The sequence below is a fragment of the Ambystoma mexicanum genome, chromosome 6p, assembly GCF_040938575.1.
Source record: "Ambystoma mexicanum isolate Mex_15411 chromosome 6p, UKY_AmexF1_1, whole genome shotgun sequence".
NCBI classification, from domain to species: Eukaryota; Metazoa; Chordata; class Amphibia; order Caudata; family Ambystomatidae; genus Ambystoma; species Ambystoma mexicanum.
The window spans coordinates 638,752,298-638,779,868 of NC_090935.1; the positions used below are offsets into that span (position 1 = coordinate 638,752,298).

The 27,571-nt window shown below is 46.2% G+C and overlaps 1 protein-coding gene across 1 annotated transcript in view; it reads right to left on the reverse strand.

The window, feature by feature from the left end:
• The window catches only part of UTP15 (UTP15 small subunit processome component), a 440,177-nt gene that overhangs the window by 321,959 nt on the left and 90,647 nt on the right, over positions 1 to 27,571 (reverse strand). Inside the window, exon 5 of the mRNA XM_069627496.1 lies at positions 6,639 to 6,817. Within this exon, the coding sequence (XP_069483597.1) occupies positions 6,639 to 6,817 (179 nt within the window). The remainder of the gene's footprint in view (positions 1 to 6,638; positions 6,818 to 27,571) is intronic.

Consider the following 27,571-nt stretch of genomic DNA (forward strand, 5'->3'; position numbering starts at 1 on the left):
ATATACATACATTGATAGTGAATAATTTTTCTGAAATTATATAAGACACATTTACAATTCCAATTAATCCTGCACAGGTCTGGAGCACAAACGACAAAAAATGTATCCAGCAATTTGCAATGTAGTCATTGGGAGGTTAATGTGGAGTATTCGACATACTGAAGAGTGTAATGTAAGGTCTTTATTGTAGCACACCAGTACTATGCCACATGCATACTTATTTTGTGTTAACTACTTACAGTTCTCAGTGGCTGCTCTTCTGTGACCTCTTCTTAAAGAAAGCAGAAGCAGCCTGCCACGCAGACAGGCAAACTCCTTGATTCTTAGTAGACATCCACCTCGGAGCAGCTCCAGAGGCCCCCACCGTGCCCCAAACTGCTTTCACAAACGGGCGTGAATGGCAGACTGCCACAGGTTGACGTCCAGGAAATTGGGATTAGCCTCGTGTTAGGAAAGATTTCTATTTTAGGCAACTTTCCCCTTCATATTCGATGGACCCCCAAACTTTTTGCTCTCGTTTTTTAACCTGTCCTGACGTGTCCAAGGGAAGGGAAGCTTTCAGCTTCATTTCTCTGGCCTTTTGCTCATTTGTCTTAAGAAACTGATTAGTCTTTCAGACTGTTAGTATTGGGAAACCATGTTTCCCATTTGTCTTTTTACCTGTTTTTGGTAACTTTTCTAGCAGTGCACACAGCATCTTACAATGCAGTGCGTGGGGATGCTTTTGCATCACCCTAGTCTTTTACACTGGAGATTTTTGGTTACTTTTTGTGTGCGTCTAGAGACAAGCCATGGCAGCAGTTACAGTTTTACCATTTTTGCAGTACTTTTAGTGTGCACATTCGGGTTCATCGCGCCTGGCTACTAAATGTGGCTAGTGCGGCGAGATTTTTCACTTGCTCTTAATGCCATATTGTTTCTTGCCATTCTTCCTGCCTTCTCAGGTCATAAAATCCCAAATATATGGTCATCCATTTGCCCGGGAAAGCTGTCGTCTCCAGGTGGTTGGCCATCATCCAATGATCAATGTTTGTGAGGCAGGATACGAGGTTGGGGTGTGGGTGTTAGGCAAAGTTTGTATGCAGTACCCTCTGGGACCACTACACACAACTATGACTACAGTTGTAAGCAAACCAATCTTTGGTAGAAGTCTGTACTACACAGTTTTGGTAGCGTGTTGAGCAGCCAGGCTTATCTCAAGAGGGGAATGTGAGCAGTAATGATGTTACACAGAGGTCTACAATCACAGGTGTTCAAATAAACTCTTACACTCAAGGTTTCTTGAATAAACACTTAATTTATCAGTCAGTTATAAAACATTCAGTATAAGGAGGAAATCATATAGTAACACAAATTTACTTCACTATTGTACACTCTAAGTTTCTGAATCAGACAAGACCCTTTTGGGATGCCCTACAGACACAACCTACACCCACTGGTGTTTTTAGTAACAAGGGTGCTAGGGACACCGATATCTTGCTGCTGGCATTCAGAATACTTTTCAAGAGGAGTAAAAGGCAAAAATTATCAGAACATAAAAGACTACAATTCTTTGACAGTGCAAAAACTTTGAGTTCACCAGAAGAGTAAATTCAATTCGAAGGACCACTACAAAGGACAGTGCGCCTGTCTTTGCCAGTCCACCCTCCTGAAGCAGCTACCGAGGGCAGGAGCCCCTGCTGCTGCAAGTGCTTACTCCTGGAGGAGCAGCCGCGTCACCCTGCATCCTCCACACATTGGGGGTAAGCTTTTCATCTTACTCTGCCTCCCCTGCACATGCCGTGCCATCCCACGCTGGCCTGATCTCCCGCTGTAGCATCATCGACGTGCCCGGTGCATCTGCAGGACTTGGATCTCCACGAGGAAGTCTAAAATGTGCGTTATTTTGTTTATTCGTTGCCTAGCAATGAACGCACTGCAGCCGATTGGCCGCACCAAAGCTCCAGTTCATACATCCGGCACCAGCACCAGAAGGCGTGAGCTGGGTCCGCATACAAAGGACCACTACAAAGGACAGTGCGCCTGTCTTTGCCTGGCATGCCGCGTCGCAGCCGCAAGCCCCTTTATGACTGACCGCCATCTGACCGTACTGTCTGCAACAGCGCCCCTCTGCGGTATGCCTCTCCAGCTCTCAGTGGCCTTCTGCCCATCCTGATATACCCGCCAACCCTGGTAAGGCACGGTGCCTAGTGCACCTCGTATATCTACATCTGCAAACAATGGTACTATGATTGCTATGTTTTTAGCCTCTATACCTACTTATGCTGGGCGTCTCTACTTAATTGATCTCTCACCTAGAAGCACCTATTGCCATATCTAGTCCTACTTGTGTACTCACCACTCATTACTTGTCTGCCTCCCTACTGTTGTCATGTGGTGGCATCTACACCTCGATACCCGACCACACACTCCTGCTTTGAGATTCCATGCCCAATCTCGTATGCCACTGATCGCGAACACCGCACCCGGGACTGTACGCCAGTCATTGCTTTTATGGATGATTAAGCTTCTGTTCACGGCGTCAGTCCCCATCAGCCGCCCTGCACACTGCCTAATTATCTTGCACGCTATATTAATTGCCTCAAAGTACTCGTCATTGTGCGGATCCTCATCAGCCCGACTGACCTACCTGTACACTGCCAATTGTCTTGATATATTATTTGCCCCAAAGTACTAGTCACTGTGCCGATCCTCATTAGCCTACCTGATCCACACTACCATGGTCACCTTCCACAAAGTTACCCTTGCCATGGCCTCCTTCCTCCCTCTATTATACACGATCACCCCAACTAACTTCCTCCTACCTCGCAAACCCAGCAATAAAAACATTGCAACAGATGACACCCTCACTAGGATTGCAGCCAGTCCTTCGCTCAGCCCTCTTGAATGGATACAGCGTTTCGCACTACCTCCCACCCCACTTATCCCTTGTCCCATCGATATTAGAAACATGCAATTAGGCTCTCGCTTCCCTAACCATAACATTTCTTTAAGGATGTTGAATCAACACATCCTGCCCACTCCTAAAAAGCGCCTCCCAACTACCTGCTCAGCAGCAGCGCCTGAGTTTCCAAAATCACCTGCCCCCACTTCCACCATCACAACTTTTCCACCAACTATTGCCCCATCATCTTCTACAAACCTGAGCACAGGAGGACCTAAAGCCACTCCTCTGCACCCACTATCAAAGGAGCACTTATCAATGCTCGATCACTAGTGGCCCACACCTTCGATATTGCTGACCTGATCACAGCCAACCGCCTGGACTTCCTGGCCATTACCGAAACTTGGCTCCATCAGGCAGCAGGCCCAGCAATCTCTTTAGCCCTGCCAGAGGGATATACTATTATTAGGGCTGACAGAAATTCAGGCAAAGGAGGGGGAGTGGCCTTCATTACAAAAACCCATCTGGACCTCAGAGCCACCTCCCAAACCAGCCTTCCTTCTGCAGAACTTTTATCGGTTAAAATCGCACTCTCACCCACCCAAACTATTCTTATGCATCTCATCTACCGTCCACCAGGCCCAATCTCTTCCTTTGATTAAGACATTACCAACCTCCTCTCCACCAACACCAAACTTGGCTCCCAAACCATCTTCCTGGGAGACCTCAACCTAGGTTTACAGGACCCTACCGACACACACCCTAGCTTTGGAAAACTCCATCACCCAACTGGGTTTCAAACACAGAATCACAGAACCGACACACAGCAAAAGCTGAATACTGGACTGGGTGTCTGACCTTAACTGTTCCATTACAATTCTCCAGAATTAACAAGTGGCCTGGTCTGACCACCACTTCATTTCGTGCTCTATCCAAGGAACCACCCCTCCCAGCATCACCCTCGCTCCCCCCACCCTATCCAGAAACTGACGGAACATCACAATTTCCAGTCTGCGGCCGCTTATCAATAACATCTTAGACTCGTCCAAGTACAAGAATCTAGACTCGGATAAGTTAGTCGACCTATATAATGTTACACTTGAATCAGCCTTAAACACTGCTGCACCTCTCAAACAAAAAAAATTCAAACCAATCGTCCACCTCAACAAGTAGTTCACGTCTGAATTAAAAATCCTAAGGAATACCAAAAGGACGGCAGAAACCGCATGTTCACTACAGCAGCTGCAACCTATAAAGCGGCCATCCTATTCACTAAAAAAAGAAGCATACAACACCAGAATCACAACGCCAAATCAAGTACCAAGGAGCTCTTTAGTATTACTAAAGGAACTAGAATCTCCAGCACCCCCTTCTTAGGACTGCACTAAGTGCATCCAAAATCCAGTAAGTCTTAGCTGATAAAATCACCTTATTACAAAATAAGATTGAAGCTAAAAAGAATAGCCCCTCAAGCTACCTTTGCCCTAAACCGGCGTTAGAGAAAAGACTCCTCTTTGCCCACCTTTTGCGTTCTCGTACGTGACCATCATCTGCCCAGCCTCCATCATTAAGGAAGGAGCTAAAGATCTGGACCCTTTAATCGCCACATTGATAAACTCGTCCTTCAAAACTAGTCAAGTACCCAACAATCTTAAGCAGGCCTGGGTCAACCTCACTTAAAAAAACCTAACCTAGACCCTAATATTCCAACAAATTACAGGCCTATCACTACCGTCCCCTTCATTTTAAAAATACTGGATAGAGTCGCATATCTGCAAATCAAGAAGCACTTATAAGAAAACAATTTATGAGGCCTTAGACAATCCGGCTTCAGGTCGAGACATGGAACGGAGACAGCTCTCCTGGACTTGAAAATCCAGATGGACGAGGCAAAGGACAAAGGCAAGCTGGCGATCCTCCTGCTCTTCGACTTGTCTGCGGCCTTCGACCTAGTCTACCACCAAATCCTAACTGGGCACCTTACCACAAAAGCAACCTTCTCCACCAATGAGTCAAATTGGATCAATTCCTTTCTCTCCAATCGAACCACCAGAGTTTTTTCACCCCCAGCAGACCCGAGCACTATACATTGTGGAGTCCCTCAAGGCTCTTGAGTGTCACCCACATTATATAATATATTTACGAAGCTCCTCTTCGATCGCCTGGACAACTTGGGTGTCGTCTACACTAACTATGCTGATGACACGCAAGTCCTCATCCAGCTCACTGGTTGCTATGATGAGGACTCGGAGCTACTGAACATCTACCTAGAAAACCAGGCCTGGATGGCCACCAAGAGTTTGTGCCTAAATGATGATAAAACTGAGCTCCTAATTGTCGGCACTCAGGCACGCCTGAACAAACTTGACCAGAGGTACATTTCCTTCACCATCGACGGAAACATGATTAAAGTCGCCAAGGAAATAAAAACCCTTGGTGTCCATCTCGATTCAACACTGTCCCTAAAGAAACAAGTCAGCTCTGTTGCGGCCGCCACAGCCTATACCAACAAGCTAATCTACAGGTGCATTTCCTACCTGTCTACTAACAGTTGCTTAACGCTCGCCAGAGCCTTAGCCTTGTCAAAAATCGATTACTGCAACACACTTTTCCTAGGCTCATCTGGACAACTCACTGAGATCAACACTCAACCTTCCTAGATCCAGCCACATTTGGCTATCAGTTTGTGATGGAATTACTCTTCGCACCTTGGCAATAACACATAAATGCCTTACGAACACAGCCCCCAAATACTTGTCACATTACCCCTTTTAAGATAAGCCGGATTGCTCAGCTACTCTACCGACTTGTGCAGCACAGGCCTATATTAAGAGTTGGGTCCCTAATACCAAGAGATGAGTGGGGCACACCAGCTGGACTTTACAAAATCTTACAGAACAATGTTCACACAGTTAACAAAATGTTTACCGTGCCTCTACTGAGAACGAACAAGGGATTCTCACATTTTTGGCAAAGGCTAGCATTTTTGCACAGATATTCAAAAGAAAATGTATATTAAAGTTAGGTAGCTCATAATGGGACACTCGTGGAAGTGGGCTCTTCCCCAGCAAGCTAAATGCCACTTTCACCTCACAAAATGAACGGCGACTCGTGTGCTTCCTGTTAACCTAGACAATTTAAAACAGCAAAGGGAAATCGTCTGCTATATTACACTCTAGGTGTTGCTATTGGGTCTGCAAGAAATGACTGCTTGGAACCCAAACAAAGCACTAGCATTCCCCTTTTCTTATCCAGTTTTTACTAATAAATACTAGTAGGAAATCCACAGATTTCGATCTGATGTTGTGTAAAAATTATTGAAAAGGAAAACAGGGTGCTTTAACTACATCTAGGATCCAAGGGATAATCCATGATGGTATTGCCATGCCAGTTCAGGGACTGTAAGGCTCTAGCAGACAACCTATCAAAGAAGATAAATCGATCTGCCTGTTCAAGGAAGGGATTCCATGGTTTTCGCTGTCCTGTCCTTCCAAAAAGGAGTGTAGCGTTAAATCATTGCAGGACAAATACATTCAATGCTGCAATGCCAAGATACTTCACTCAGCTGTCTAACAACCAGATAGTCCAGCAGAGTATTCTAATCGAGCACTAAGCCCCCAAACCACACAACATTGTATTGAAGTGGCTGCACGAAGACATATGTCGAGCATGATAGCGTAAATGCAGTGCTTCATCAGCTAAATAATAAAATATTAGGCAAGAATGTTAAAATATCACAAAAAAGCCTACATACCCGTCACAAAGAGATCTGCATTCAATTTGCTTGTACAGCCACACCGGACATAGTCAGTGTGTTCTTTGTAGGACACAATATCAGTAGAGTTTGGAATATCCCACAACTTGCACATGTAATCATCAGATCCAGAAAGGACTCGAAATTTATCTGAAGTGAAGCCCACAACATGCACAGCTCTGCAAAATAAAAACATGAAAAGGTTAAATGCAGGACAAGTTTCCATCCAAATCAAGTGAGACAGGACACATTTCTGCCGCTAACACCAGAATAGTGTAGGCAGCAAAAGCAGCTCATGAGTATGTGTTAGGGAGAATTCTCAGAAATGTGCCAATTGCTCTCTACCTTAGAGACCCCCATCTCTTTTGTAAGTCTAGAAACAACCCTAACCAAGTATAGAAGGTATATTATGTTGGCCGAAAACCAATTGCATCACATGACCAAAACCGCTAACGCAGAATCGTCAATAAAACCACAGCGCGTCCATCTTTTTTATTTTTTTAATCGTTTTAATTAACATCATAACATGTATTGTTGCACATTCTGAATATCTTAGGTAACCCCCTCCCTCCCTTCCCTTCCAGCACCCCAAGACCGCTCCTGTCTCCATTTAGTTCCGCCTTCGCTGGTAGTTCATTATGGACTGCCTGCATCTTCGTTTGAGGAGGCCTCCTCTCTTGGGTGAAATAGTGTCACTGTGAGGGCCACCCATTGTTGCAGATCTACACTAGTGTCCTGTTTCTGCTCACGCTGTGCGTTCTCCCAGGCCCCTGTTTCTGCTGCCGACCATTTCCGAAGATCCTCCCACCACAGTGTTACACTTGGGGTTTTTGGGCTTTTCCACCCCATTGCAATGCGCCTTTTGGCCAGGATGTACATCAGGTCCCTAAGCTTGTTTATAGGTTTGTTCTTCTTGTATCTGCCCAGTATGCACGCCTTTGGAGAATGTACGTCCAAGGTTATGTCCACTTCAGCCACCTTTGTCCCTATTTGCGTCCAAAAGGTTTGTAGTGTCTGACATCCCCAAAACATGTGGGTCATCCCTGCGCGGGGTTCTTTGCATTTGGGGCATTCTGTGACTCTCGCTCCCTTTAATTTAGAGATGACTTCAGGAGTGAGGTAGGCTCTGTTGATGATCTAAAACTGTATGAGTTGCAATCGGGGGTTTCTGGACACCTTCCACAGGGCGTCCATCTTGTAAAACATCCACCATTTGCTTTTTGTTTTTTTGCTTTTTGCTCTTCTGTCAAATGCTTTGCAAAACGTATTATATTCTGAAAATCTCACAAACGGTTCGAGGCCACAGCTTGCATGTTGAAAGATCAGCCCAGACAGGAATGCCAAACAGTACAGAAATACATTGTTTTCCTCCCTCACCAAGTCCTTGAAAGCAAGCAGAAACGGCATTTTATCAGCGGCCCAGGTGCCGGCCTGTCGCACTAAAGCTGTAGAAATAGGCAGTTAAAACATGAATTATACTTTTCTAGCGGTCCTCCTTCGCGGATCTTCCTTAGAACAGGCTGACCCCTAGTTCATGAATAGAAACTAGTAGATAAGGTGCTTTGGAATGTGTCTCTCTCGCGAACACGATATCCTTGCTGAACGAGTGCTTTATGTTCTTTATAACAAACTATGTCTGTTGCTAAATATAATAGATTGAGTAAGAAACTTGTCATAATTGTCAATCACTGAACCCTAGCTGAAGAAGATACATTATGGGCGGTTCTAATGTGCCTTGAAGGCTGTTTTATTATATATATGTAACGGTTTGTATGATGTTCGCTCTCTTGCGTCTCACGAGGTCTGGGTGACACACGTTGCAAGACGTTAGACCCAGTCGGCCGACTGAGCATATTTTGCAATAAACCATAGTACTTGGAAAATCGAACCTCGTGTCTGTCGTATCGCTGGTATATGGTGATTGTGCCTTAGTCTCCATATGCGGAGGGTCTTCAGGGCCTAGCACTTTTGCTGGACACTAGGACTCGAGACCCTTTTTCTCACTCCCTCATGTATTCTTATGTGATTTTAACTCTGTTCCTTTTGGTTTGTGTAGTCTGACGAACTCCATAGGCAGCTTTTGCATTGTGTCACACAGCACCTTCAGTGCAGTGGCACAGGGAAGTCTTTCAGATTTTCCAAAGGTTTAAATACCTTCCTCTTGGACAACTATTGTTTCCAAGAGCAGAAAAGTGAAATTGACTTTACTTCCTTTCTAGACCCAGCCCACACTATCTTACTATAGAGTGCTGGAGGGGATACTTAGTAGCCCCTTTGTCTAGCTTCTCATGTAAACATTTTTATGTTACCCTTTACACAATTAATGGCTAGTGGCAGTGGTTACTTTTTACTACTGTGTTGTGTTTTTACCGAGGGCTGCGTTCGCAGCCACGGTCAAGCACTCATGGGTGCCATTTTTGTCAAAATGGCCACGGTCACCATTTCTTGTTGTCTTGAGATGTACTCTGTGCGCCCAACCATGTTTGGTCCCTTTGTTCATTTTGTTTTGGCGGGATTCACAAGTGATGCCCGCCTTTGGCACCAGGGTGTCTGGTGGGGGCAGAAAGTGAGGGAGGTGCCCCAAACCCCCGGTGCTTAGTCTCCCAGGAGACAGGAATGCACTCAGAAGGTGATTGGCCGGCTAGCTGTCCGGCAAGGATAGCCACCCTGCTGGGCGATTGACAGCCAGGCTAGAATGAATGGGAGAAACCTGCATAAAAGGCAAGGCTTTTTGGCTTGGAAGGCAGAGTCGACCACTGGACGAAGAAATCCGAAGAAGAACTGGAATACCACCTCTGCTGCAACTCCCAGACTGTTGGTTTGCCCGGTGAAGCCCTGCTGCTGTGCTGAAGCTCCAAATTTGTATGGACAGAGAAGCCCCTGCAAGGACGAATTCTCCCCTTGAGTTAGTGGGACCAATCAACTCCAAAGTAAGCCACCTGGACATCCTTCTCTGAGCTGGTTGAATTTCCGCAGAGTTGCTGCTGCATCCGAATAGCCTGGGAGAGGAACACCAGTTTGTGCGCATTGCTTTTAAGTTGGCCAGGAGCTCCAGGAAGATCCTCTGGGCTCCCAGGAAGCAGGACTGACCGAGCCTGAGCCCCCTCAGAGTGCGGGACCCCAGATGCAAGGAAGGCCCACCTTGACAGCCAAGAACTGCGGTGTTGCTGATTACTGTAGACGCAAGGAGCTGAAACACCAAAGTGCCACTTGTTTGAAGATTGCCAGTTGCCATCAGTGAGCATCCCATTGTAGTACAGGAGTCCCCAGAAGTCGTCCTTCTTGTCCCCACGACTGAGGCCCAGGAACAACAGGATCTGTTCCAACAACAGGATCTGCAACGGAACAGAATTCATCTGCTGCATTTTTCTTCAACCTAAAAGGTACTGTAAAGTCTGAGAGAACTTACCTCCCTGTGTAGATTTGCTTATATGTCACAGGTCCCCCTGCTTGTGGCCCTACATTTGATTCATCTGTTTCACCAAAGACTTCTAAAAACATTGTGCAAAGACTTTTACTCACCTGCAAGAAGTACTTCAGCTACATAGACTTTTGCCCATTGACATTGGCTTGGTCTGGTTCCCTGAATGACTCTTTTCTCCTCTGTTATACATTGGGGGGTGGGGGGGAGGGGCCCAAAAGTATTTTGCCTGCTTAAAAGAATCATTGTGATTGCTCTTTTGACACTCTCAAAGCCTAATCTGAATGCAACAGTAATATGTACATGTCCAGTGTCCTAGATATTTAAGTCACTTGAGGGTGCAGGAAGTGTCTGTGTGCCATCCTCAATGGATCTTTAGTAATTGTGAGAAAACTAAGAGTGTATTTCTGAAGTGTGTTCAAGTGTTGCTTTTATATTGTTCCCTTCAGAAGAAGGCTTACTTAACTGGCTGGTAGATAAATTAATAATTGTATCAAGAAACCTTGAGTATTGTTTATTTGAATTCTTTTCACTGTGAATCTCTGTGTAACTCTCCTACTGCTCACATCGACCCCTCTTGAGATAAGTATCGCTGCTAGGCCACACTACCAACTTGTGTAGTTCAGATTTATACCAAAAGATGGGTCCCTATTGCCAGGAGGCCAAGTTTGTTGTAGTGCACCCCAAGGGTACTAACCCAAATCTCGACCTAACAGTATGACTAACAGGGGGCAACATTTTGCGGAATTGGAGATTCATGAGAGTGACCCAGTATGGGAGAAACTCAGCTCACTGGTGAGATTCCTATTCCTACACTGTGCAGCAAAGACCTGCTTTTAAATCAACAATCTGTTGACTTTCCAAACTATTTTAATGTTGTTACATATTTACCAACGTACCAAATAGTCACTCACCTCTAACAGAGAGCACAGTTGTCCAATCTGCTCCAGCTCTTTAATCATTCATGAAAACAACAACTCAGAATTAATGATGTCCCAGGTGTACATCCATTATTTGTCTAGGGGAAAACGAGCAGTATGAGCAGATGAGAAACTGCTCTTAAAAAATGAAGTACACTCATTGCTACCAGCTATGTTGGAGAGGTCTTTTGAAAAACACTTCTGGTTATAATCAGAACCTTAACAAAAGCAATGATTTGTTTTTGTCAGAAATATACAGAAAGGATGTCAACTGGCAACTTCATAAAATAAAATAAAATACTTTGGAATGTTTTTAAAATCAAGATTAACATCTCTGTGTCGGCTCTGAAAAATCACTTAAATGAAGAATCTTCATTATTTGTTAATTTAGCAAGAACATGCACATTGTATAGGCAGATCGCCTTGTGCTGTGGTATGTTGAAACAGTTTGCATTGTAATATGAAGGAAGCACAAATATGCTTACTTAATAAATACTTGAGCTATGCAACAGCATCCAATTTAAGATTGGGCTGTTGAGATTAAATAAGAGATTAACATAATTTAATAGTATATGCTAAACTGGGTCAGCACTTCATTGGTCGTCCTCAAGTCAGTGACTTCTATGGATGCTTGCAGACCAAATCCCAGCAGTTGACCACATTCTTGGTACAGAGTGCCAGCTTTTGTGACACCAGAGGATAACCTTAATCAATCAATCAATGCACAATTCAAGCATTTGGGTACCAGACAAACAGTTCTGGCTACCACAAACATGTTTGCCGAATGCTCCCAGGTAAAATCAGGAGATGTGGATTCCAGAAATACAACCCCTGGAATCACCCAAAGGTAACCCCACACATTCATGTGTAATATTCTATTAAGAGGTTGCATCAGAATAATCGCACAGCATTGTCATTCCCAGTCTCCACCCAATCACACTCCCGGGCAACCAAGGACAGTTGCCTGGCTATTGGATTTCACAGCACTACAGTCTCCATTTTGGGAACTTCCAGGAATAAAAGGCTTTGTGTGTCACAGTACTAACCAAGTGTCCTCAATGAGGTAGCCACCATCATAACGCGGCTAGAAAAATATATGGTTGGCGTCCTTGGCGAGTTACCAATGGGAAAATATTCAGGGCATAATGAAACACATGCAAAAAGTGAAGGGGAAATCACAAACATGAGCAAATGAGGACTTTCTTTTTTACAATGGCTGTTTGGGTATTACAACACCATTTCCAAAATGTAGTCCACCAATTCAGCATTTCCTACTAAACTGTAGATTTTTGTACCACATTGGAATGCTTGCGACTGGCCAATTTAATCTCCCTCCATTGTTATAGAAAACCTTAAACAGACTAGAAATTTGCAGAAGAAAATGGTGAGAGGGAGGGGGTGGAAGTCACTTGAAACTGCGACAGAAATGTAAAAACAAAAATAAGAGTTACTCATTAATTAACGGTTTCTTTTAGCACTTCAGCCCTGAGTCAGACGTCCAGTGACTGAACACAGAATGTCTGATAACACTATAACCGCTCAAATGTCTACGTGGCATGTCTCCATCATTCCAAGGTTACACCATTGTCGCCCCTAAACAGGTATCCTCCCCATTAAGCTGGTGCTCTGAGGCCCCACAGCTTCCTCCATGAAGGCCCATCTCAGCCTCAAAGAAGAAATACTCTACTTCTGTCCACTGTGGTGGGAAGATGATCTTGGCCGAGTTTGCAAAACCTGGATGGGGTCGGCAGCATGTGTAGATGGGGCGACAGGGTAAGTGGCCGGAGGTGGTGGCCCCAAGTGCAAGAGTCATACAGAGTAACTTTCGAGTTCATACAGGTGAAAAAAAAAAGGATGAGCTCAGTTTCCACAATAAGGTTAATAGAGCACCAAAAATTCAAGAAGCACGATGATGTATCAACAATAGGCTATTATCTGTTAAGATAGATTTCCAAAATCTGGCCTGGTGGACACATTTCAGGAGACCACCCTAGTTATAGTGAACAGAGGAACTTGAGAGGTTAGTAGAACCCAATAAAGATAAGCATGGAAAATGGTCAAGGCTTAGTCTCAGAAGAAAGTGAGTGGGGTCAGGTGTCCACAATGAGCCCAAACAGTGAAGCACACAGTAATTCCACTACATATTAGGCCCAGAACACACCAGTAAAATATAACAAGTAGTATTATCAAAAAATACTCAGCTATAAAACATATATACAGTCACCTTAGGTTTGTAGAAATGCATACAATAACTTATTTAACACAATGACGGCAAATAGTGATGCAGTAAGGAAGACCAGTTCACAAGAACAATACCCTAAATTTGGAAGTCCAATCCTTAGGTTGAATGGTGCCTTGTGCTCAAATGTCATACAGCTGGTGTGGGGACAAAGTTAGGAAAAGTTCTTTTGGTGGTGAACAACGTTCCAGAAGACTGGTCAACAATATTACAGGCAAGTAAGATTATTTTCCTATCCTTTAGAAAAGCTGGTAGAACAAACGTTCAAAAAGTGATGGAATGGATTAAACCAAAGTTTATTCTAAGGGTTATTATAGGGCAGAGAGGGGCGGCTGATCAGTACCAACCCCCACTGACTCAGATTGTCCAAAGGGACTAGGAGTCGCTGAAGGGAGGTTTTCCAGCCGTTAGATCCAGTGGAAGATGCCCAGGAGATGCAGGTGCAGAGGGGATTCTGGTCTTATCCAGCTGCTGAGTGCAAACTAGTGTGACAAAGAAATGCAGCAGGCACCGATGCATGGCTCTCCGGGACACTCTACCAGACAGGGGAAGGCTGGTTCCAGTGACAGTCATGGCAGATAGGTGACAGCAGGCATATCTCCAGTCGCGGTTGAAGACGACCTTGCAGGGCTGGTCGCTTGATGCTGGGAAGCTGAAACTTGGCATGAAGGCGACTTGTGGCACGAGCTGGCGACCACCGAAGTTCCAGATGAAAACAAGGAACAGTGATGCTTCTGTGGAGGTAGCACGCCTGAGAGCTAGCCGGTCCACGGCTGGAACTCGAGAAGGTGTCGCGAGCCTGGTTGGCCCCACCAGTCCAAGGGTTGAAGCACCACAGAGTGCCTTCACAGATAAGGTAGTCCAGTAGGGCCTTACTGTCAAAATGCAGGAGGGGTTGTCAGGCCTCTTCGGGAGTCGTACACAGATCAGTCGCTGCTCTTCTACACAGGATACTTGGCTCCAACACAGATTTGAAGAAATGACTGCAGGGGTCCTCTTGTCCCAAATCCTGGCTGCAAGCAGGTCTAAGCCTTACCATTGCTCTGCACCATTCAAACAGCCAGCAGTGGTCCAATACGGGACAACTGTGGGTTTCACTCGTGCATACACTCCAGACTCCTTGGCATCACAGATGTGGAGTGGGACCAGACTGTCCCCACCCACTTTCTGGGTCCACACACAAGTGGCATGCGGTATCCCACGCAAGCTGCAGCTCTCTCAGGTGAATGCGTGACCATATAAGGGATTTCCTGATCTGAGAAGGCAATAAGGAGGCCAAGAAACAACATGGCCAAAGAACAAGCGATAAATCTTGTGGCACAGCCCTTTTAGGGCACTAGCCATGTTTAGTAGCCAGACGTGGTAAACGCGAATGTAGAATCAAAGTACTGCAGAAAACGTAAAAATATAACTACTGCCACCAGCTTGTCTTTGGGAACATATACAAGTAAACACAAATCCAAAGACTAGGGTGATACGAAAGTATCCCCACTGCATCGTAAGATGCTGTTCACCGCTAAAAGGTTAACCAAACGGGTACAAGATAAAAAGAGAAACAGGTTCCCAGTACTGATCGTCTGAAGGATTGGTCAGTTTCCCTGTGACAAATGAGCAAAAGGCTAGGGAAGCAAAGCTGAAGGCTGCACTTCCCCGTATAAAGTCAGTCCAGGTCAAAAAACAAAAGCAAAAAGTGTGGGGGTTCAACTAATATGGAGGGAAAGTTGCCTAAAAGAGAAATCTTTCCTAACACCCGCCCCCACACCCCAGACTAGAGACAGGGGGGACCTAATCCATCCCTGGAAGGGTCTTCTGTTCAGTCGGTTATACATTCTGGACCGCCCATCAGCATTGTTATGTTGTGCACCTGCCCTATGCTCAATGGTGTAGTCAAAGCCTGAAGACTTAAGGACCACCCGAGTAAAATTTAGGATTCTCTCTCTACATGTTCATTAGCCACTTTAGGGCTTACGGTCAGTTTGCACATTGAAGTGAATCCCATAGAGGTGGGGTATCAGTTTCTGAAGGCTCCACACTATGGAAAAACATTCCTTTTCCAGTCGCACACCTGCGCTCTCGGTCCTTCAACTGGCGGCTAATAAAACATAACAAGTTCCCTGCCTTTCTCATCTAACAAAGGATGGCGCATATCCCACTGTCAGAGGCATCTGTCTACCAGAGACCTTTCATTGTGCAATCAGGTGCCCAGAGAACAGGGGCCTGACAAAGGGAATCCTTCAGGCCTTGAAAGGCCATCTCACACTCCTCAGACCAAGAAACCTTTTTAGATTTCTTTGGAGTAGTGGGGGCAGCCAGAGGGGCTGCTATGTTGCCATAAAGTTTCTGTGATACCCAGTGAGGCCTAGAAAAGCATCACCTGGCTATGGGTTGTGGGGGTTGCCCAGTCTTGCACAGCTTGAACTTTGCTGGGAAGAGGCTGAATCCTGCCCCCACCAACCTCATGTCCGAGGTAGGTCACTGAACCTTGACCAATCTGGCACCTGGTAGTCTTTATGGTCAGGTGAATAGCCTGTAATACAATCTCCAGGTGCCTCACATGTTCCTCCCAAGTGGGGCTGAAGACTGCTATATCATCCAGATATGCAATGCAGAAATCACCCAACTCATTCAGAACGTGGTTGACAGGATGTCTGTGATTTATTCAAAAATATTTTACCTAATGGATAAGTAACCAAATATATTTCACAGAAAAAACGAAATTAACTTTGTACTTTTTCTACATTTTCTTTTTAATAATGCAGTGGGAGAACCCCTGCAGCCCCCCTTTACCCCTCCCTACCCTAACTTATACCCTTACCCCACATCCCACCTTTTACACACCAAACATATACCACTTTACCTACCTTTTTTGGTGAAATAAATTCGGTCACTTCTCCGTTGTATTCAGTGATTTCTATAGTATCATGGTTGACTAGCCTTGGGAATGTGGCAGGTGCATTCTTCAACCGAAAGGGCATTACCCTGAACAGGTAAAGACCCTCAGGTGTTGAAAACGCAGTCTTCTCCTTAGCATTTTCTCTCAGGGATATTTGACAATACCCTGCAGTGAGGTCAAAGGTGCTAAGGTACTTAGCTGCATTTAGCTTGTCCACCAACCAAAGTATAAAGCCTGGAATTATGGAGAAGGGGGGAAACTTGCCTCTGCCAAGCTTTCACTTCACCTTGCTGTTGTAGAGTCAGTTGAGGAGACACTTTGCCACCCTCAATGAAGCCATAAGAAGGCTGCTCTGTGTTAGGACAGTTTTTCTATTATCCATGCCTTCATAAAAATCATACCTGAGGCAGTACATAAGCTCCACTCTTAGTATAAGGCTGTACCACCGGAGAATGTGGTAGCATGGACAGAGCAGCCAGGCTTAACTTACGAGGGAGCTAGGGCTGTAGCTTGGTACAAATAAATTGTAGCATAAATATGGTCCAAAGAAACACTGAAACACTATGTATTGTAAAAAATAAATGGTATATTTAAATAAAAGTAGGCCAAGATACATCTTGCAGAAATAAGTACTATAACCCATCATATAAACACAATCATAAAAACCAACTCAATACTTAGGGGATACAACCGAAAGTATAACCTTAATAATGGAGGATAGCACAAGGGAAACGTACTGGTCTTGGAACCAAGACCACGCAGAGCAACAGAGGTTTGAATCCTGAATCTGCACTTAGAAACCGAATTCCGGTATTAAGCGCGTTATAAAAAAACAATTAAATACATTAACCTACAACACATTTCGACTGGCAGTTAGCTATTCATAGGGAGTAAAACCAAGTTATAGATACCTTTTGAATGCAATCAGTAATTCACTGATAGTAGACCCTGTCAGTCATGCAGTGACTATCAGTTATGAAATCACATAATAAACCAACCTGGTTACAAGTATACTCCTTGCAATATTACTTTTTAGAGCTAGTAAAACAACCAATATACTTTCTGGAGGCGCCTTAAGCTACTCCATGATAAGTAAGAACACACAGTAACTACTTTAGACTGCACTAAGCAGTTTAAGGCAAGCAAACCTCAAATTAAACTTTAAGAAAGACACAATGGGCGTCATTATGAGGTTGGAGGTAGCCTTGCCGGTTTTACCGGCAAGGCTACCTCCAAACTCTCATCCGGGTCCGGCACCCGCGAATGGGCAATTACCGGGCTATTCCGGACCAGCCAGACCAGCCGGACCCGGTAATTGCCCTTTCGCAGGTGCCTAGCCCGGTACATCACCATTCCCATTGAGCCATTCCTGGGAATGTGGAGGGGTAGCACCGTTAACGGTACCGGCGCTACCATCATGTTCTGCTTGCGTGTGCTGGTACGGCCACAAGGTCAGACCTAGTGGCAGCAAGAGCACCCGCGAGCAGAACTCCAAGTATGGCAGTACGGTAGCAACGGTGCCGGTAGCGATACCGGCGTTGCTGTTGCCTTACCGCCATACTTGTAATGAGGCCCAATGTATTTCAAGATAAGTAATTGACGTAGGGTATTACAGCCCAGTGAGGTCGCAGCACGTCGTGCGATGGCTCACAATGCAGGTCTTCGAGACTAGTGGATCTCATCAAACTGGGTAGGGTTTGTTACTTTCGGACACCCAGGTCAATTGGAAGGAAGGGTTAGATCATTCTCTGGTTACACAGCAGGCTCTCCGGTCGCTGGAAATCGCTACAGACGTCTTTTCTTCATCTTCCTCTTCGGGTTCAGCTCCAGTTGTAGACTTGTCAGCAGCTTCGAGGATCAGTATTTATCAGGAACAACTTCTGAAATCTCTCCCTGCAGTTTACAGAAAGGGCTGTCTGGCTGTCCAATCAGCACAGCCAGCCCCACCATTGGGATGTGGTTCCTTTGAGGCAAGGTGGAAGACAAAGGGCAGCAGAGTGTTGGACTCCTCCCTCGCTTCCTGCCTTCTAAGACACTCTGGAGCCTGTGTGGGGAATAAAAAAGCATTCCTGCTGAAGACGAACCTTCCACCTAGGTCGTTCCCAGCTAGAATTGCTGGGGAAGACCTCAGAAACAACAAGGATACTTAAAAAATGGTGAAAAAGAAGGAACCCTCCATTCTACCAGAATGGTGACCCTTCTGTGCATTACTGATGCTGAATTAACAGCCTGCGTGTAATAAGACTAAATAGTCACCAAGTTAAAACCACTGCCACCAGCCATTCAAGTAAACTTGCAATTTTCACAAAAATGCTACAGGTAAGTAAGCAATGGGATACATTGTATCCCCCAGCACTCCACATAAGGTGGGTGTGCTGGCTCACTATATAAAATACAAAGGGGATGAAAATCCACCTTTACCACTTGGGAACAGTAGTTCACCCAAGTACATTAAACAGAAGGGGAAACCCAGCCTAAGCCTAAAAGTTATAGGAAACTATAACTCACTATACATTAGAGAGAGACATAAAAAGGTCTCCCATAAAAAAAAAAAAAAGAGTAAAGACTAGGTGAGAGGGGGAAAAAAAGATTCCCACTCACCCAGGGACAAGAGGAAATAATTCCCAAGTCCAAGCAAAATGTTCAGGGGTTGACACAGGTCAGGAAGATGTATTACTGAAATTAAAATCGTACCTACCACTCTGGGACAGGTTAGGGAGAGACTCCGATTCCTTTGTCTCCCGTTCCGAAACCAGGAGCAGGTCTCCTATTTCATCCCAAAGGACGAAATCCTTAAGCCTATTCATAGGGAACTCCACGAGAGCTTTTCTAGGTATTCCAAGGTCTACTGAATAGTTCACCCTGCCAATTCTTTAATTTCTTTAAGGCCCAGACCGTGAACTCATGATCAGGGTTTTCAACTGCACGCATGATAGAAGAAGCTCCCACTGCCTTCTTTGGGGGTGCACAGGGGCTCCAATCATACTGTGGAGAGTTCCAAAGAATCCCCCTTTCTCAGACCAACTGATTGTGGGTGAGAGGTGGATGATGCAGAAGTCACCTCATCTTCCTTCCAAAGGGCCTGGCTGAACCTGGACGTGAAGGTACTGCCTAAGTCAGGCACACATTCTTCATGGAATATACCACTGGTAAGCGTGTCCAGTAAAGCTATAGGACAGTCATTATCTAAGGTGGGCCAGCATACGGTTACCCGGTGGGGTGATCAGCAACAACTAAGGTAATCATATTAACTGAGGATGTACAGCGATTCAGAGGTCTAGCTAAGTTAGGCCCTGCCTCTTCGAAGGATGTCCCCGCTACTGTTAGTGGTGCTTGTGGATTTTGAATCCTTGTTCCACTTTTGTCAGAATGCTGAAAAGAAGTGTAACCCGTAGAGTGTTTTCCAGTGGGACCCCCTCTCCCCCATCATGGGCCTGCAGGATTGCATGGGTGACAACTCTGGAGTTATCTTGATATCAAGATACACTGCCAGGGAAACTTCATGCACCAACTGCAGGAGAAAGAGCCACACATCCCGAGGAACCACCAACCTCTTATGGTCTCCTCTAGTGGACTCTTTGGGCTTACGTACTAGTAACCCATCTTCCTGTTGGATTTTTTGCTTCAGAGGAGGCTCATCCTCCAACTGGAAGCAGACCTTTCTCCTCCATAGGCCTTTAAGTGAAGGTCTTTTCAGTTGGCCCTTATTAATCACTTACTTGGGGTACTCTTCTACAAGCAAGCTTGGTAATGCAGCAGGCCCATGGGAATAGAGAGTTTCTGGCAATGCCTCTTCCTCATCAGGTTCAGGGATTTGGCCAACAACCTCAGTTGTAGGTAGGGCAGGGGGAATATTACCCCCTTACTCTATGTTTTTCTCTCCTTTAAACTTAGGTTTCCCCTTTGGCTCAGGTGTTCCCTTAAACATGGCTAAGGCAGTCAGATTTTGAGACCTAGTGATTCAAAGGTCTGCAGAGTGTCTCTAAGGACCTACGTCTTGGAGTATGATCTCTGACAGAATTATTCTAGGAACTCTTCCCCTCACTCTGGGAAATGCTCTATCCACTACACTATTCACAGCTACAATAACAGGGACGTTGAGAGTGCCCTACAGTCAACCGAGTTGTTACCACTGGTTCTCTGGCAAGAGCCTCTGGGGTTTACCAATGTGAAATCTACCACAATTGGACTGGGCCCAGTGTTCCTAATAGACACTTGCATCTTCTACCAGTACACTAGCCTCAGAAAAATACATTTTAGGATTGATCAGGCACGGCAGCAGAAGTTCCAGCAATGTTCGGTTGTAAGGACAAAAACTCACTTCATATCCGATGTCTCTGTGATCATCTCATTTTCCTCATGAGAAAAGGCCAGATTCGCAGAGTGGACCCTAAGGTCTTACCTTTACATCTGGGGTCAACCCTCACATGGTCACTTGCTCCACAGGTTACACAAGACCCACTGGATCCATGAATGTAGGAAGGCTTAGAGTGTCCACTTTAATGCTTGGGATAGATCGCCCCACTACCATTTTCATGGTCATCTGAGTTATACCACTTATTAAACTGTTTGTGGCCCTTATGTAAATAGATTTCATCAGTAGTCCCGCCCTCTTCCCTTTTTTGCTTTTTCCCCTCCACATGCTTACCTGAAGCACGCTTGCCCTTATGCGACTGTAAAGGTGTTTCTGCCCTTAAATCCTATGAAAGGAGTCATTAGCAACCTGTAGGTAACCCTGAGATGGGGGACTTACACCTTACTGCACACCTGTCCAAAACGGAACCCAGGAGGTATAGACTGTGAAGGATTTGGTTGTGCCCTGGGGTTGATCAGCTCTGATGGCTGACCTTTGTGCATGAGAAACTGTATAAATAAAACAGACATAGCCTTATGTCATTTGAAATGCATGAGCAGATTTTATAAATAAATATGTATATATACACATTGGGCCCTCATAAATACATAAATAAATTGTAACATAAGATGAGGGGGGCGGGAGGGCGTGACGCTTGAACTTCAGACAAAGAATAACTAATCAAATAGCCTGAATTCCTGAATATTTGATATGGGGTGGTTTGGCGCTTGAATTTCAGACAGAGTAAATAGAGCCTACTTACACCACCATCTAGGCCCTGCTAACAGATGCCTCTGGGAATAAAACATAGGTTAGTGTGTATGACAGTAGCTTCTCATTTAAACCCGAATAGGTCAGCGCCTAGGCACACCTGCATTTACAACTGTTAAACACTTCGCCTGTGCCTTAACGTAAACATTTCTTACAGCACCTCATTAGTAGACATGAAACAGTGCGTCTAGCTATACAACTTGGAGAGTTTCATCTTTCTTTTCTTTCCTCCTCCGAGGTAACCCCTGGACATTACCACCGGCCTATAGGCAGCTGCAGTCTGCCACACGCACCACTCAAGATCACCACAGGACCAGACAAACCATATACAATTACATGCAAAAGAAACAGCGAACGGAAAAACTTTCTCTTCTGGAGACATCTAGCTCCTCCTTTTTGCTCATTCAATAATACCTTTCAAATATGAAACCCTGGCACCCCCGGCGCCTGTTCGTAAAACCCCGGCCATACTAGGCAGAGGGAGAAAATAAATGCATCCCCACTTTCACCAGTAAAACCGAGCACACTTCCGTCGGTACTGCGTTCACTTATTTAATACTCTGCCCGAATCGACGAAATAGTGCATATTACACTGGCATACAATACTCTTGCTGTGATACCATTGTCTTCTCCTGGGGGGAAAACCAGTAATGTAAGGGGGTAGGTTTATGGTTACTCTCCTCCACAGCCAGCATTTAACCTGACTCACACAGCTAAGGACATTTATTGGAGATGCACACTTTTGGTTAGGAATCCTACGCAAATAAACTTTGGTAGGAAGAATTACCAGCTGAGGTAAATCACTATGTATATGTGCGCAGTCCGTCCGTCACTGATGACAGAAACAGGCCCTTCACTCACTAGTAACAGGCCAAAACATGGCTCCTCTGTCAGATGTCGCCCGGGTGATTGTGTATGAGAATGCATTACTTACCGTAAAAGCATTTCTGATGGTTGTATCTGCTTAGATTCACATGCTGTGCATAGGTCCGACATCCAGTGGTCACTGCGGAGTATTGCATTTTGTTTTTCGTAGTCGAAAAGGGACGTCGACAAGGCGTGTCTGAAACACTATCCCTATAGTGACGTGCGTTGTACCCACAATCCCTCACGCGTCGAGGTCCCTCTGTTTGTATTTTTCTGCCCTGAGGGAGCCTTCTAGACGTGAGTGAGTACAGAAAAGAGAGAGATATAAAGGAAGTCTATGTTCCTTCCATCCGAGCGGGGAGGAAGGGTGGGCGCATGTGAATCTAAGCAGATACAACCATCAGAAATGCTTTTACGGTAAGTAATGCATTCTCTTCTGATGTTTGTTAATCTGCTTAGAATCACATGCTGTGCATAGACTAGCGAGCAGTACCCGGAGTTGGCGGTGGGTTATGAGAAGGAACAGTAGAGAAAAGGTGTCGTAATACTGCCTGTCCCACCTGGGAGTCAGATCTAGAGTGTGCATCTAGACAGTAGTGTTTTGTAAAGGTGTGCACAGAACTCCAGGTAACCGCTTTGCAGATGGACTCAAGGGGAACATTTGCAATGAATGCTATGGATGCCCCCGTGCCTTGAGTAGAGTGTGCTCTTGGCCTAAAGGGCAGTTCTCTCTTAGCAAGAGTATAGCAGAGAGTGATGCATTGAACAATCCATCTAGAAATAGTGGATTTTGAAACCGCATCTCCTTCTCTTCCTGCTGCCACCGAGACGAAGAACTGATTAGTCTTCCTCGGTGGTCTGGTTCTTTCCATGTAGAACATGACCGCTCTGCGTACATCTAGTGTGTGCAGAGTCCTTTCTCCCAAGTTGGAAGGATTTTGAAAGAACGTTGGTAGTTCTATAGATTGGTTTACGTGGAATTTAGAAATAAATTTCGGAGCAAACCTAGGGTGAGTGCGTAGAACCACCTCATCTCTGTGAACTGTAACGAAGGGGTCTAGAATAGAAAGAGCCTGAAGTTCACTTACTCTCCTGATGGAGGTGATAGCTATTAAAAAAGCAGTCTTAAGAGTGAGGTGTTTAAGAGATGCTTTGTGCATGGGTTCGAATGGAGAGCCCATGAGTCTGGTAAGTACCACATTAAGGTCCCATCCGGGAGCTGGGTCAGCTATCAGGGGGTGTATTCTTTTTACTCCCTCCATGAAGGCCTTTATAACAGGTATCCTCCACCACGACACTTTGAGTTGGGAAGTGGTGTATGCAGAAAGTGCCGCTAGGTGGACTTTAATGGAGTTAAACACTAGACCTGAATCCAGTAGGTGGGTCAGGTATAGGACAACATGTGTGGGAGAGCAGTCAATAGGGTTGATGCTTTTACTCTTGCACCAGATGACAAATCTTTTCCACTTGCTAGAATAGCAGTGGCGAGTGTTAGGTTTTCTGGCTTCCCTGAGGATGTCCATGCATCTTTGCGGGAGCTGTAGATGTCCGAACTCTATGATTTCAGGAGCCAAGCTGCTAAGTTCATGTTCTGGGGGCATGGATGCAGAGTCCTGCCCTTGTCCTGAGACAGCATGTTGTACGGGCAGGGGAGTTTTACTGGGGGAGATAGAGACATCTCCATCAAGTGAGCGAACCATGGTTGTCGGGCCCACATTGGGGCCACTAGTATCATGGTTACTTGTTCCTGGTGCATCTTGTGCACCACTCTGTTGAGAAGGGGAGTCGGGGGAAAAGCGTAAACAAATTTCCCTGACCATTGCATCGACAGACCGTTCCCCTTGGATTGGTTCTGGGGGTACCTGGAGGCGTAACTTAGGCATTGTGAGTTCTCCAGGGTTGCGAACATGTCTATCTCTGGGAATCCCCATTGTGTGAAGACGTCGAAGACGATGTCTTCGTGCAGGCGCCATTCGTACTCTTCGGGCAGGGGGAAATCTCTGCTGAGTCTGTCTGCCAGCAGATTGAGTTCCCCGGGTACATGTAGTGACAGTAGGAACATGTCCTGTTTGAGAGCCCACTTCCATATATTCTGGGCCAGTTTGGACAGGCCTGGAGAGTGGGTGCCCCCCTGCTTGTTGATGTAGTACATGGCTGTAGTACTGTCTGTAAGGACCATTACTGTCTTGCCTTGTAGGTGTTCCTGGAAGGCTTTTAGCGCCTTGAACACAGCTAGTAGCTCCAGTAGATTTATGTGTTTGGATGCTACGTTCGGAGTCCACACTCCGTGAGCAGTCTGATGGGATAGGTGCGCCCCCCATCCTGTGAGGGATGCGTCTGTGGTTAGAGTGGATTCCGCCGCGTGTGTGGCAAAGGGTTTCCCTTTTTCCATGTTTTCCTTTGTCCACCACCGTAGCGAGAGAACCAAGGCGTGCGAGACCACTACTAGATCCTCCCATAGTCCGCTGGCCTGACACCACTGGCTGTTGAGCCACTCTTGCATTGGGCGCATGCGCAGGCGCGCGTGAGGTACCAAATAAATACACGACGCCATCATGCCTAGCAAGCGCATTGCTTTGCGTACCGTCACCTCTCGACCGGTCACATATTGAGGGTTCTGAAACAGCATGTTTTGAACCCTCTCTTTGGAGGGGAAGACGAGGCCGTCCTTTGTTTGAATTAGAGCCCCTAAGAATTGCTTGATTTGACTGGGGTCTAAACTGGACTTCTTTTCGTTGATGGAGAAGCCCAACTGGAACAAAAGGTCTACCGTCTTTTGGGTATTGGAGAAGCATGTTTCGTAAGAATCCCCTGTTATGAGCCAGTCGTCGAGGTAAGGGTAAACTGGGATGGACAACCTGCGCAGGTGGGCCGCTGCCACTGCCAGCACTTTCGTGAATACCCTTGGTGCCGATGCTATGCCGAAGGGTAGCACTTTGAACTGGTAGTGTTTGCCCTCTATCATGAACCTGAGGTATCTTCTGTGCGCTGGCAACATTAAAATATGAAAGTATGCATCTTTCATGTCCAATGTTGTCATGTAATCTCCCTGAGAAAGCAGTGGGATCACTTCCTGTAAGGTTACCATACGAAACTTTTGGGGTTTGATAAACTTGTTCGCTGGGCGCAGATCTAATACAGGGCGCATGGTTAGGTCCTTTTTGGGTACAAGGAAGTACACTGAATAAATACCTTCCGTTACCTGAGATAGAGGCACGACCTCTATGGCTCCTTTTTCCAGCAGTTGTTGTACTTCTTGGAGAAGGATGGCAAGATGTTCCAGTGTCATGCGACGTCCCCTCGGGGGTTTGTAGGATGGGGAACTGTTGAATTCGATACAGTATCCGTGGGCTACGGTGGAAAGTACCCAACGGTCTGACGTTATCTCCTCCCATGCAGGAAGAAAGGATGTTATCCGGCCCCCGACCGGTGTTGCATGGGAGGGGACGCGAATCTTCGCGTCACTTGGAGTTGTTGGGGGCTTGGGAGCCTCTGGGGGTGGATCCCCGACCTCTCCCTTTACCCCGGCGTTGGCCTCTTTGGCTGTACTGCCCACTATTGGTCTGGTAATTGGTGGCAGGGTATTGTTGATGCTGACTTTGTTGTTGTTGTTGTTGGCGTTGGCCACGAAAAAAGCGTTTGTTGCCATAGCCGCGTCTGGTAGTGGGCTTAGAGATTAGGTCAAGAGTCTTGATCGTATCGAACTCTTTTTTAGCCATCTCTAGAGCTTCATCCACCGCTTTTCCGAAGAGGTTAGAGTCTTCCACAGGTTTATTTATTAAAGACGCCTGTGTCTCTGGTTTAAACCCTGAGTTGCGCAGCCATACATGGCGTTTTAGGAGTATTCCCTGCACCAGGGAACGTCCCGCTGTTTCTGCCGCGTCCAGAGTTTTTTACAATGCTCTGGTTCACCTGGGTTCCTTCGCCAATAGTTGAAAGTAGGCGTGTACGTAAAGGCTCCGGTGCTTCCTCGGCGTCCTTGCGCAGTTTGGCCCACTGCGCGTCTGCATAGCTAGCAAGCAAAGAATTGTTGTTCGCAATTCTTGCTGAGAAGGCAGCCGAGGAAGTTACTCTTTTTGCAAGGGCATATAGCCTTTTGCCCTTCTTGTCAGGGGGTGTCTCACTGGTGGAAAGTGGTACCCCTGCCCTCTTTCTAGTATTAGATACTACTAGGGAATCCGGAATGGAATGTCCCCTAATGTACAGCGGGTCTGAGGGTGAAGGAGTGAAAAGTTTTTCAATTCTCGGATTGACCCCTCTGATCAATGCGGGAGTGGCCAGCGAAGGGATGATTCTTCTCTTCACTGAAGCTAGGAGGGGAATGGTCTGGCTGACCGGGGGTTTCTCTTTAATTACTCTTTCCACAAAGTCTAATTCTGGAGAGAGCTCCCCAGTGTCCAGTTCGAAATGCGCTGCTGCTCTGCGCAACAGGGCATTGAAAGTGGGCTGATCGTCAATTGGAGACGTGATCCTAACCGGTGAATTGTCAGGAGGATTTAGGTTTAGGACATCAGTGTCGGAATATACTGATGGGGATTGCCAGGGGTGCGAAGGTCCTTCTTCTGGATCTTCTCCGAAGCCTTCCTCTATAATGTCTGGCCTGTCTTCCAGACATTCCTCCTGGTTCTGTCTTTCATCGTCCATGAAATTATCCTCTTCCTCCAAGTATTGTTCCTCCCCAGTGAGGTCGTATACGTTATGGAAGTCTGAGGCTGTGTCCTGCTGGGGATCGACTAGCCTTGGATTTTTGGCCCTGGGGTCCTCCTGAGGCCCTTCTCTAGTCCTCTTGGGAGTTTGAGAGGTCTGGGTATTAATAAACCTTTCCATCCTCTCCATACAGAGGTGGAGTCTTTCCATGGTTTCATGGGGTACCCCAGAGCGGTCTGGCGGGGGAAAAATAGAGTCATCTAGCTGGAAACGGCTCGACCTCTCCCAAAGCGTCGAGGAAAGTGTCCCGTCGCCCTCCGAAAAACCTTCAGGTGTGCTGGGTGACCCCCCGACTGAAGGGGGTAGTCCCTGCCTTCCTTCGGTTTTTTTCGGCGTGTCTTTCGACTTGTGCATAGCGCTCGACGTGTCCTTCGGCGTACGCTTCTGGGCGTCGGCTACAGCAATCCTCGCCAAGCTCTCGGCGACTTGTCGTTTGTCGGCGGAAGCTTGCGTTTTCGACGCTAGGGGTGTCGATCGTTCTACGGCGGTATGCGCCTTTTGTTGATGCGCGCCGGCCGATGGTTTGGGGGTGGCGCCCTTATTTGCCGAAAGCCCAGTCGCTGGTCGCGGCTGCGGTTGCGAGAGGGGCTTCGAACCCGAACGGTCCGAGGAGGCCGCCGGTGGAACCTGCGTCTCCTTGGGCGCTGAAGCTCTTTTCGTCTTAGACGAAGAAGAGCCGAGGGTTGTGTGCTTAAGTGAGTTTTTGTGTGCGTCAATGTCGCCGGGGTGTTCATCCCCATAAGCAGGGCGTGAGCCGAGCC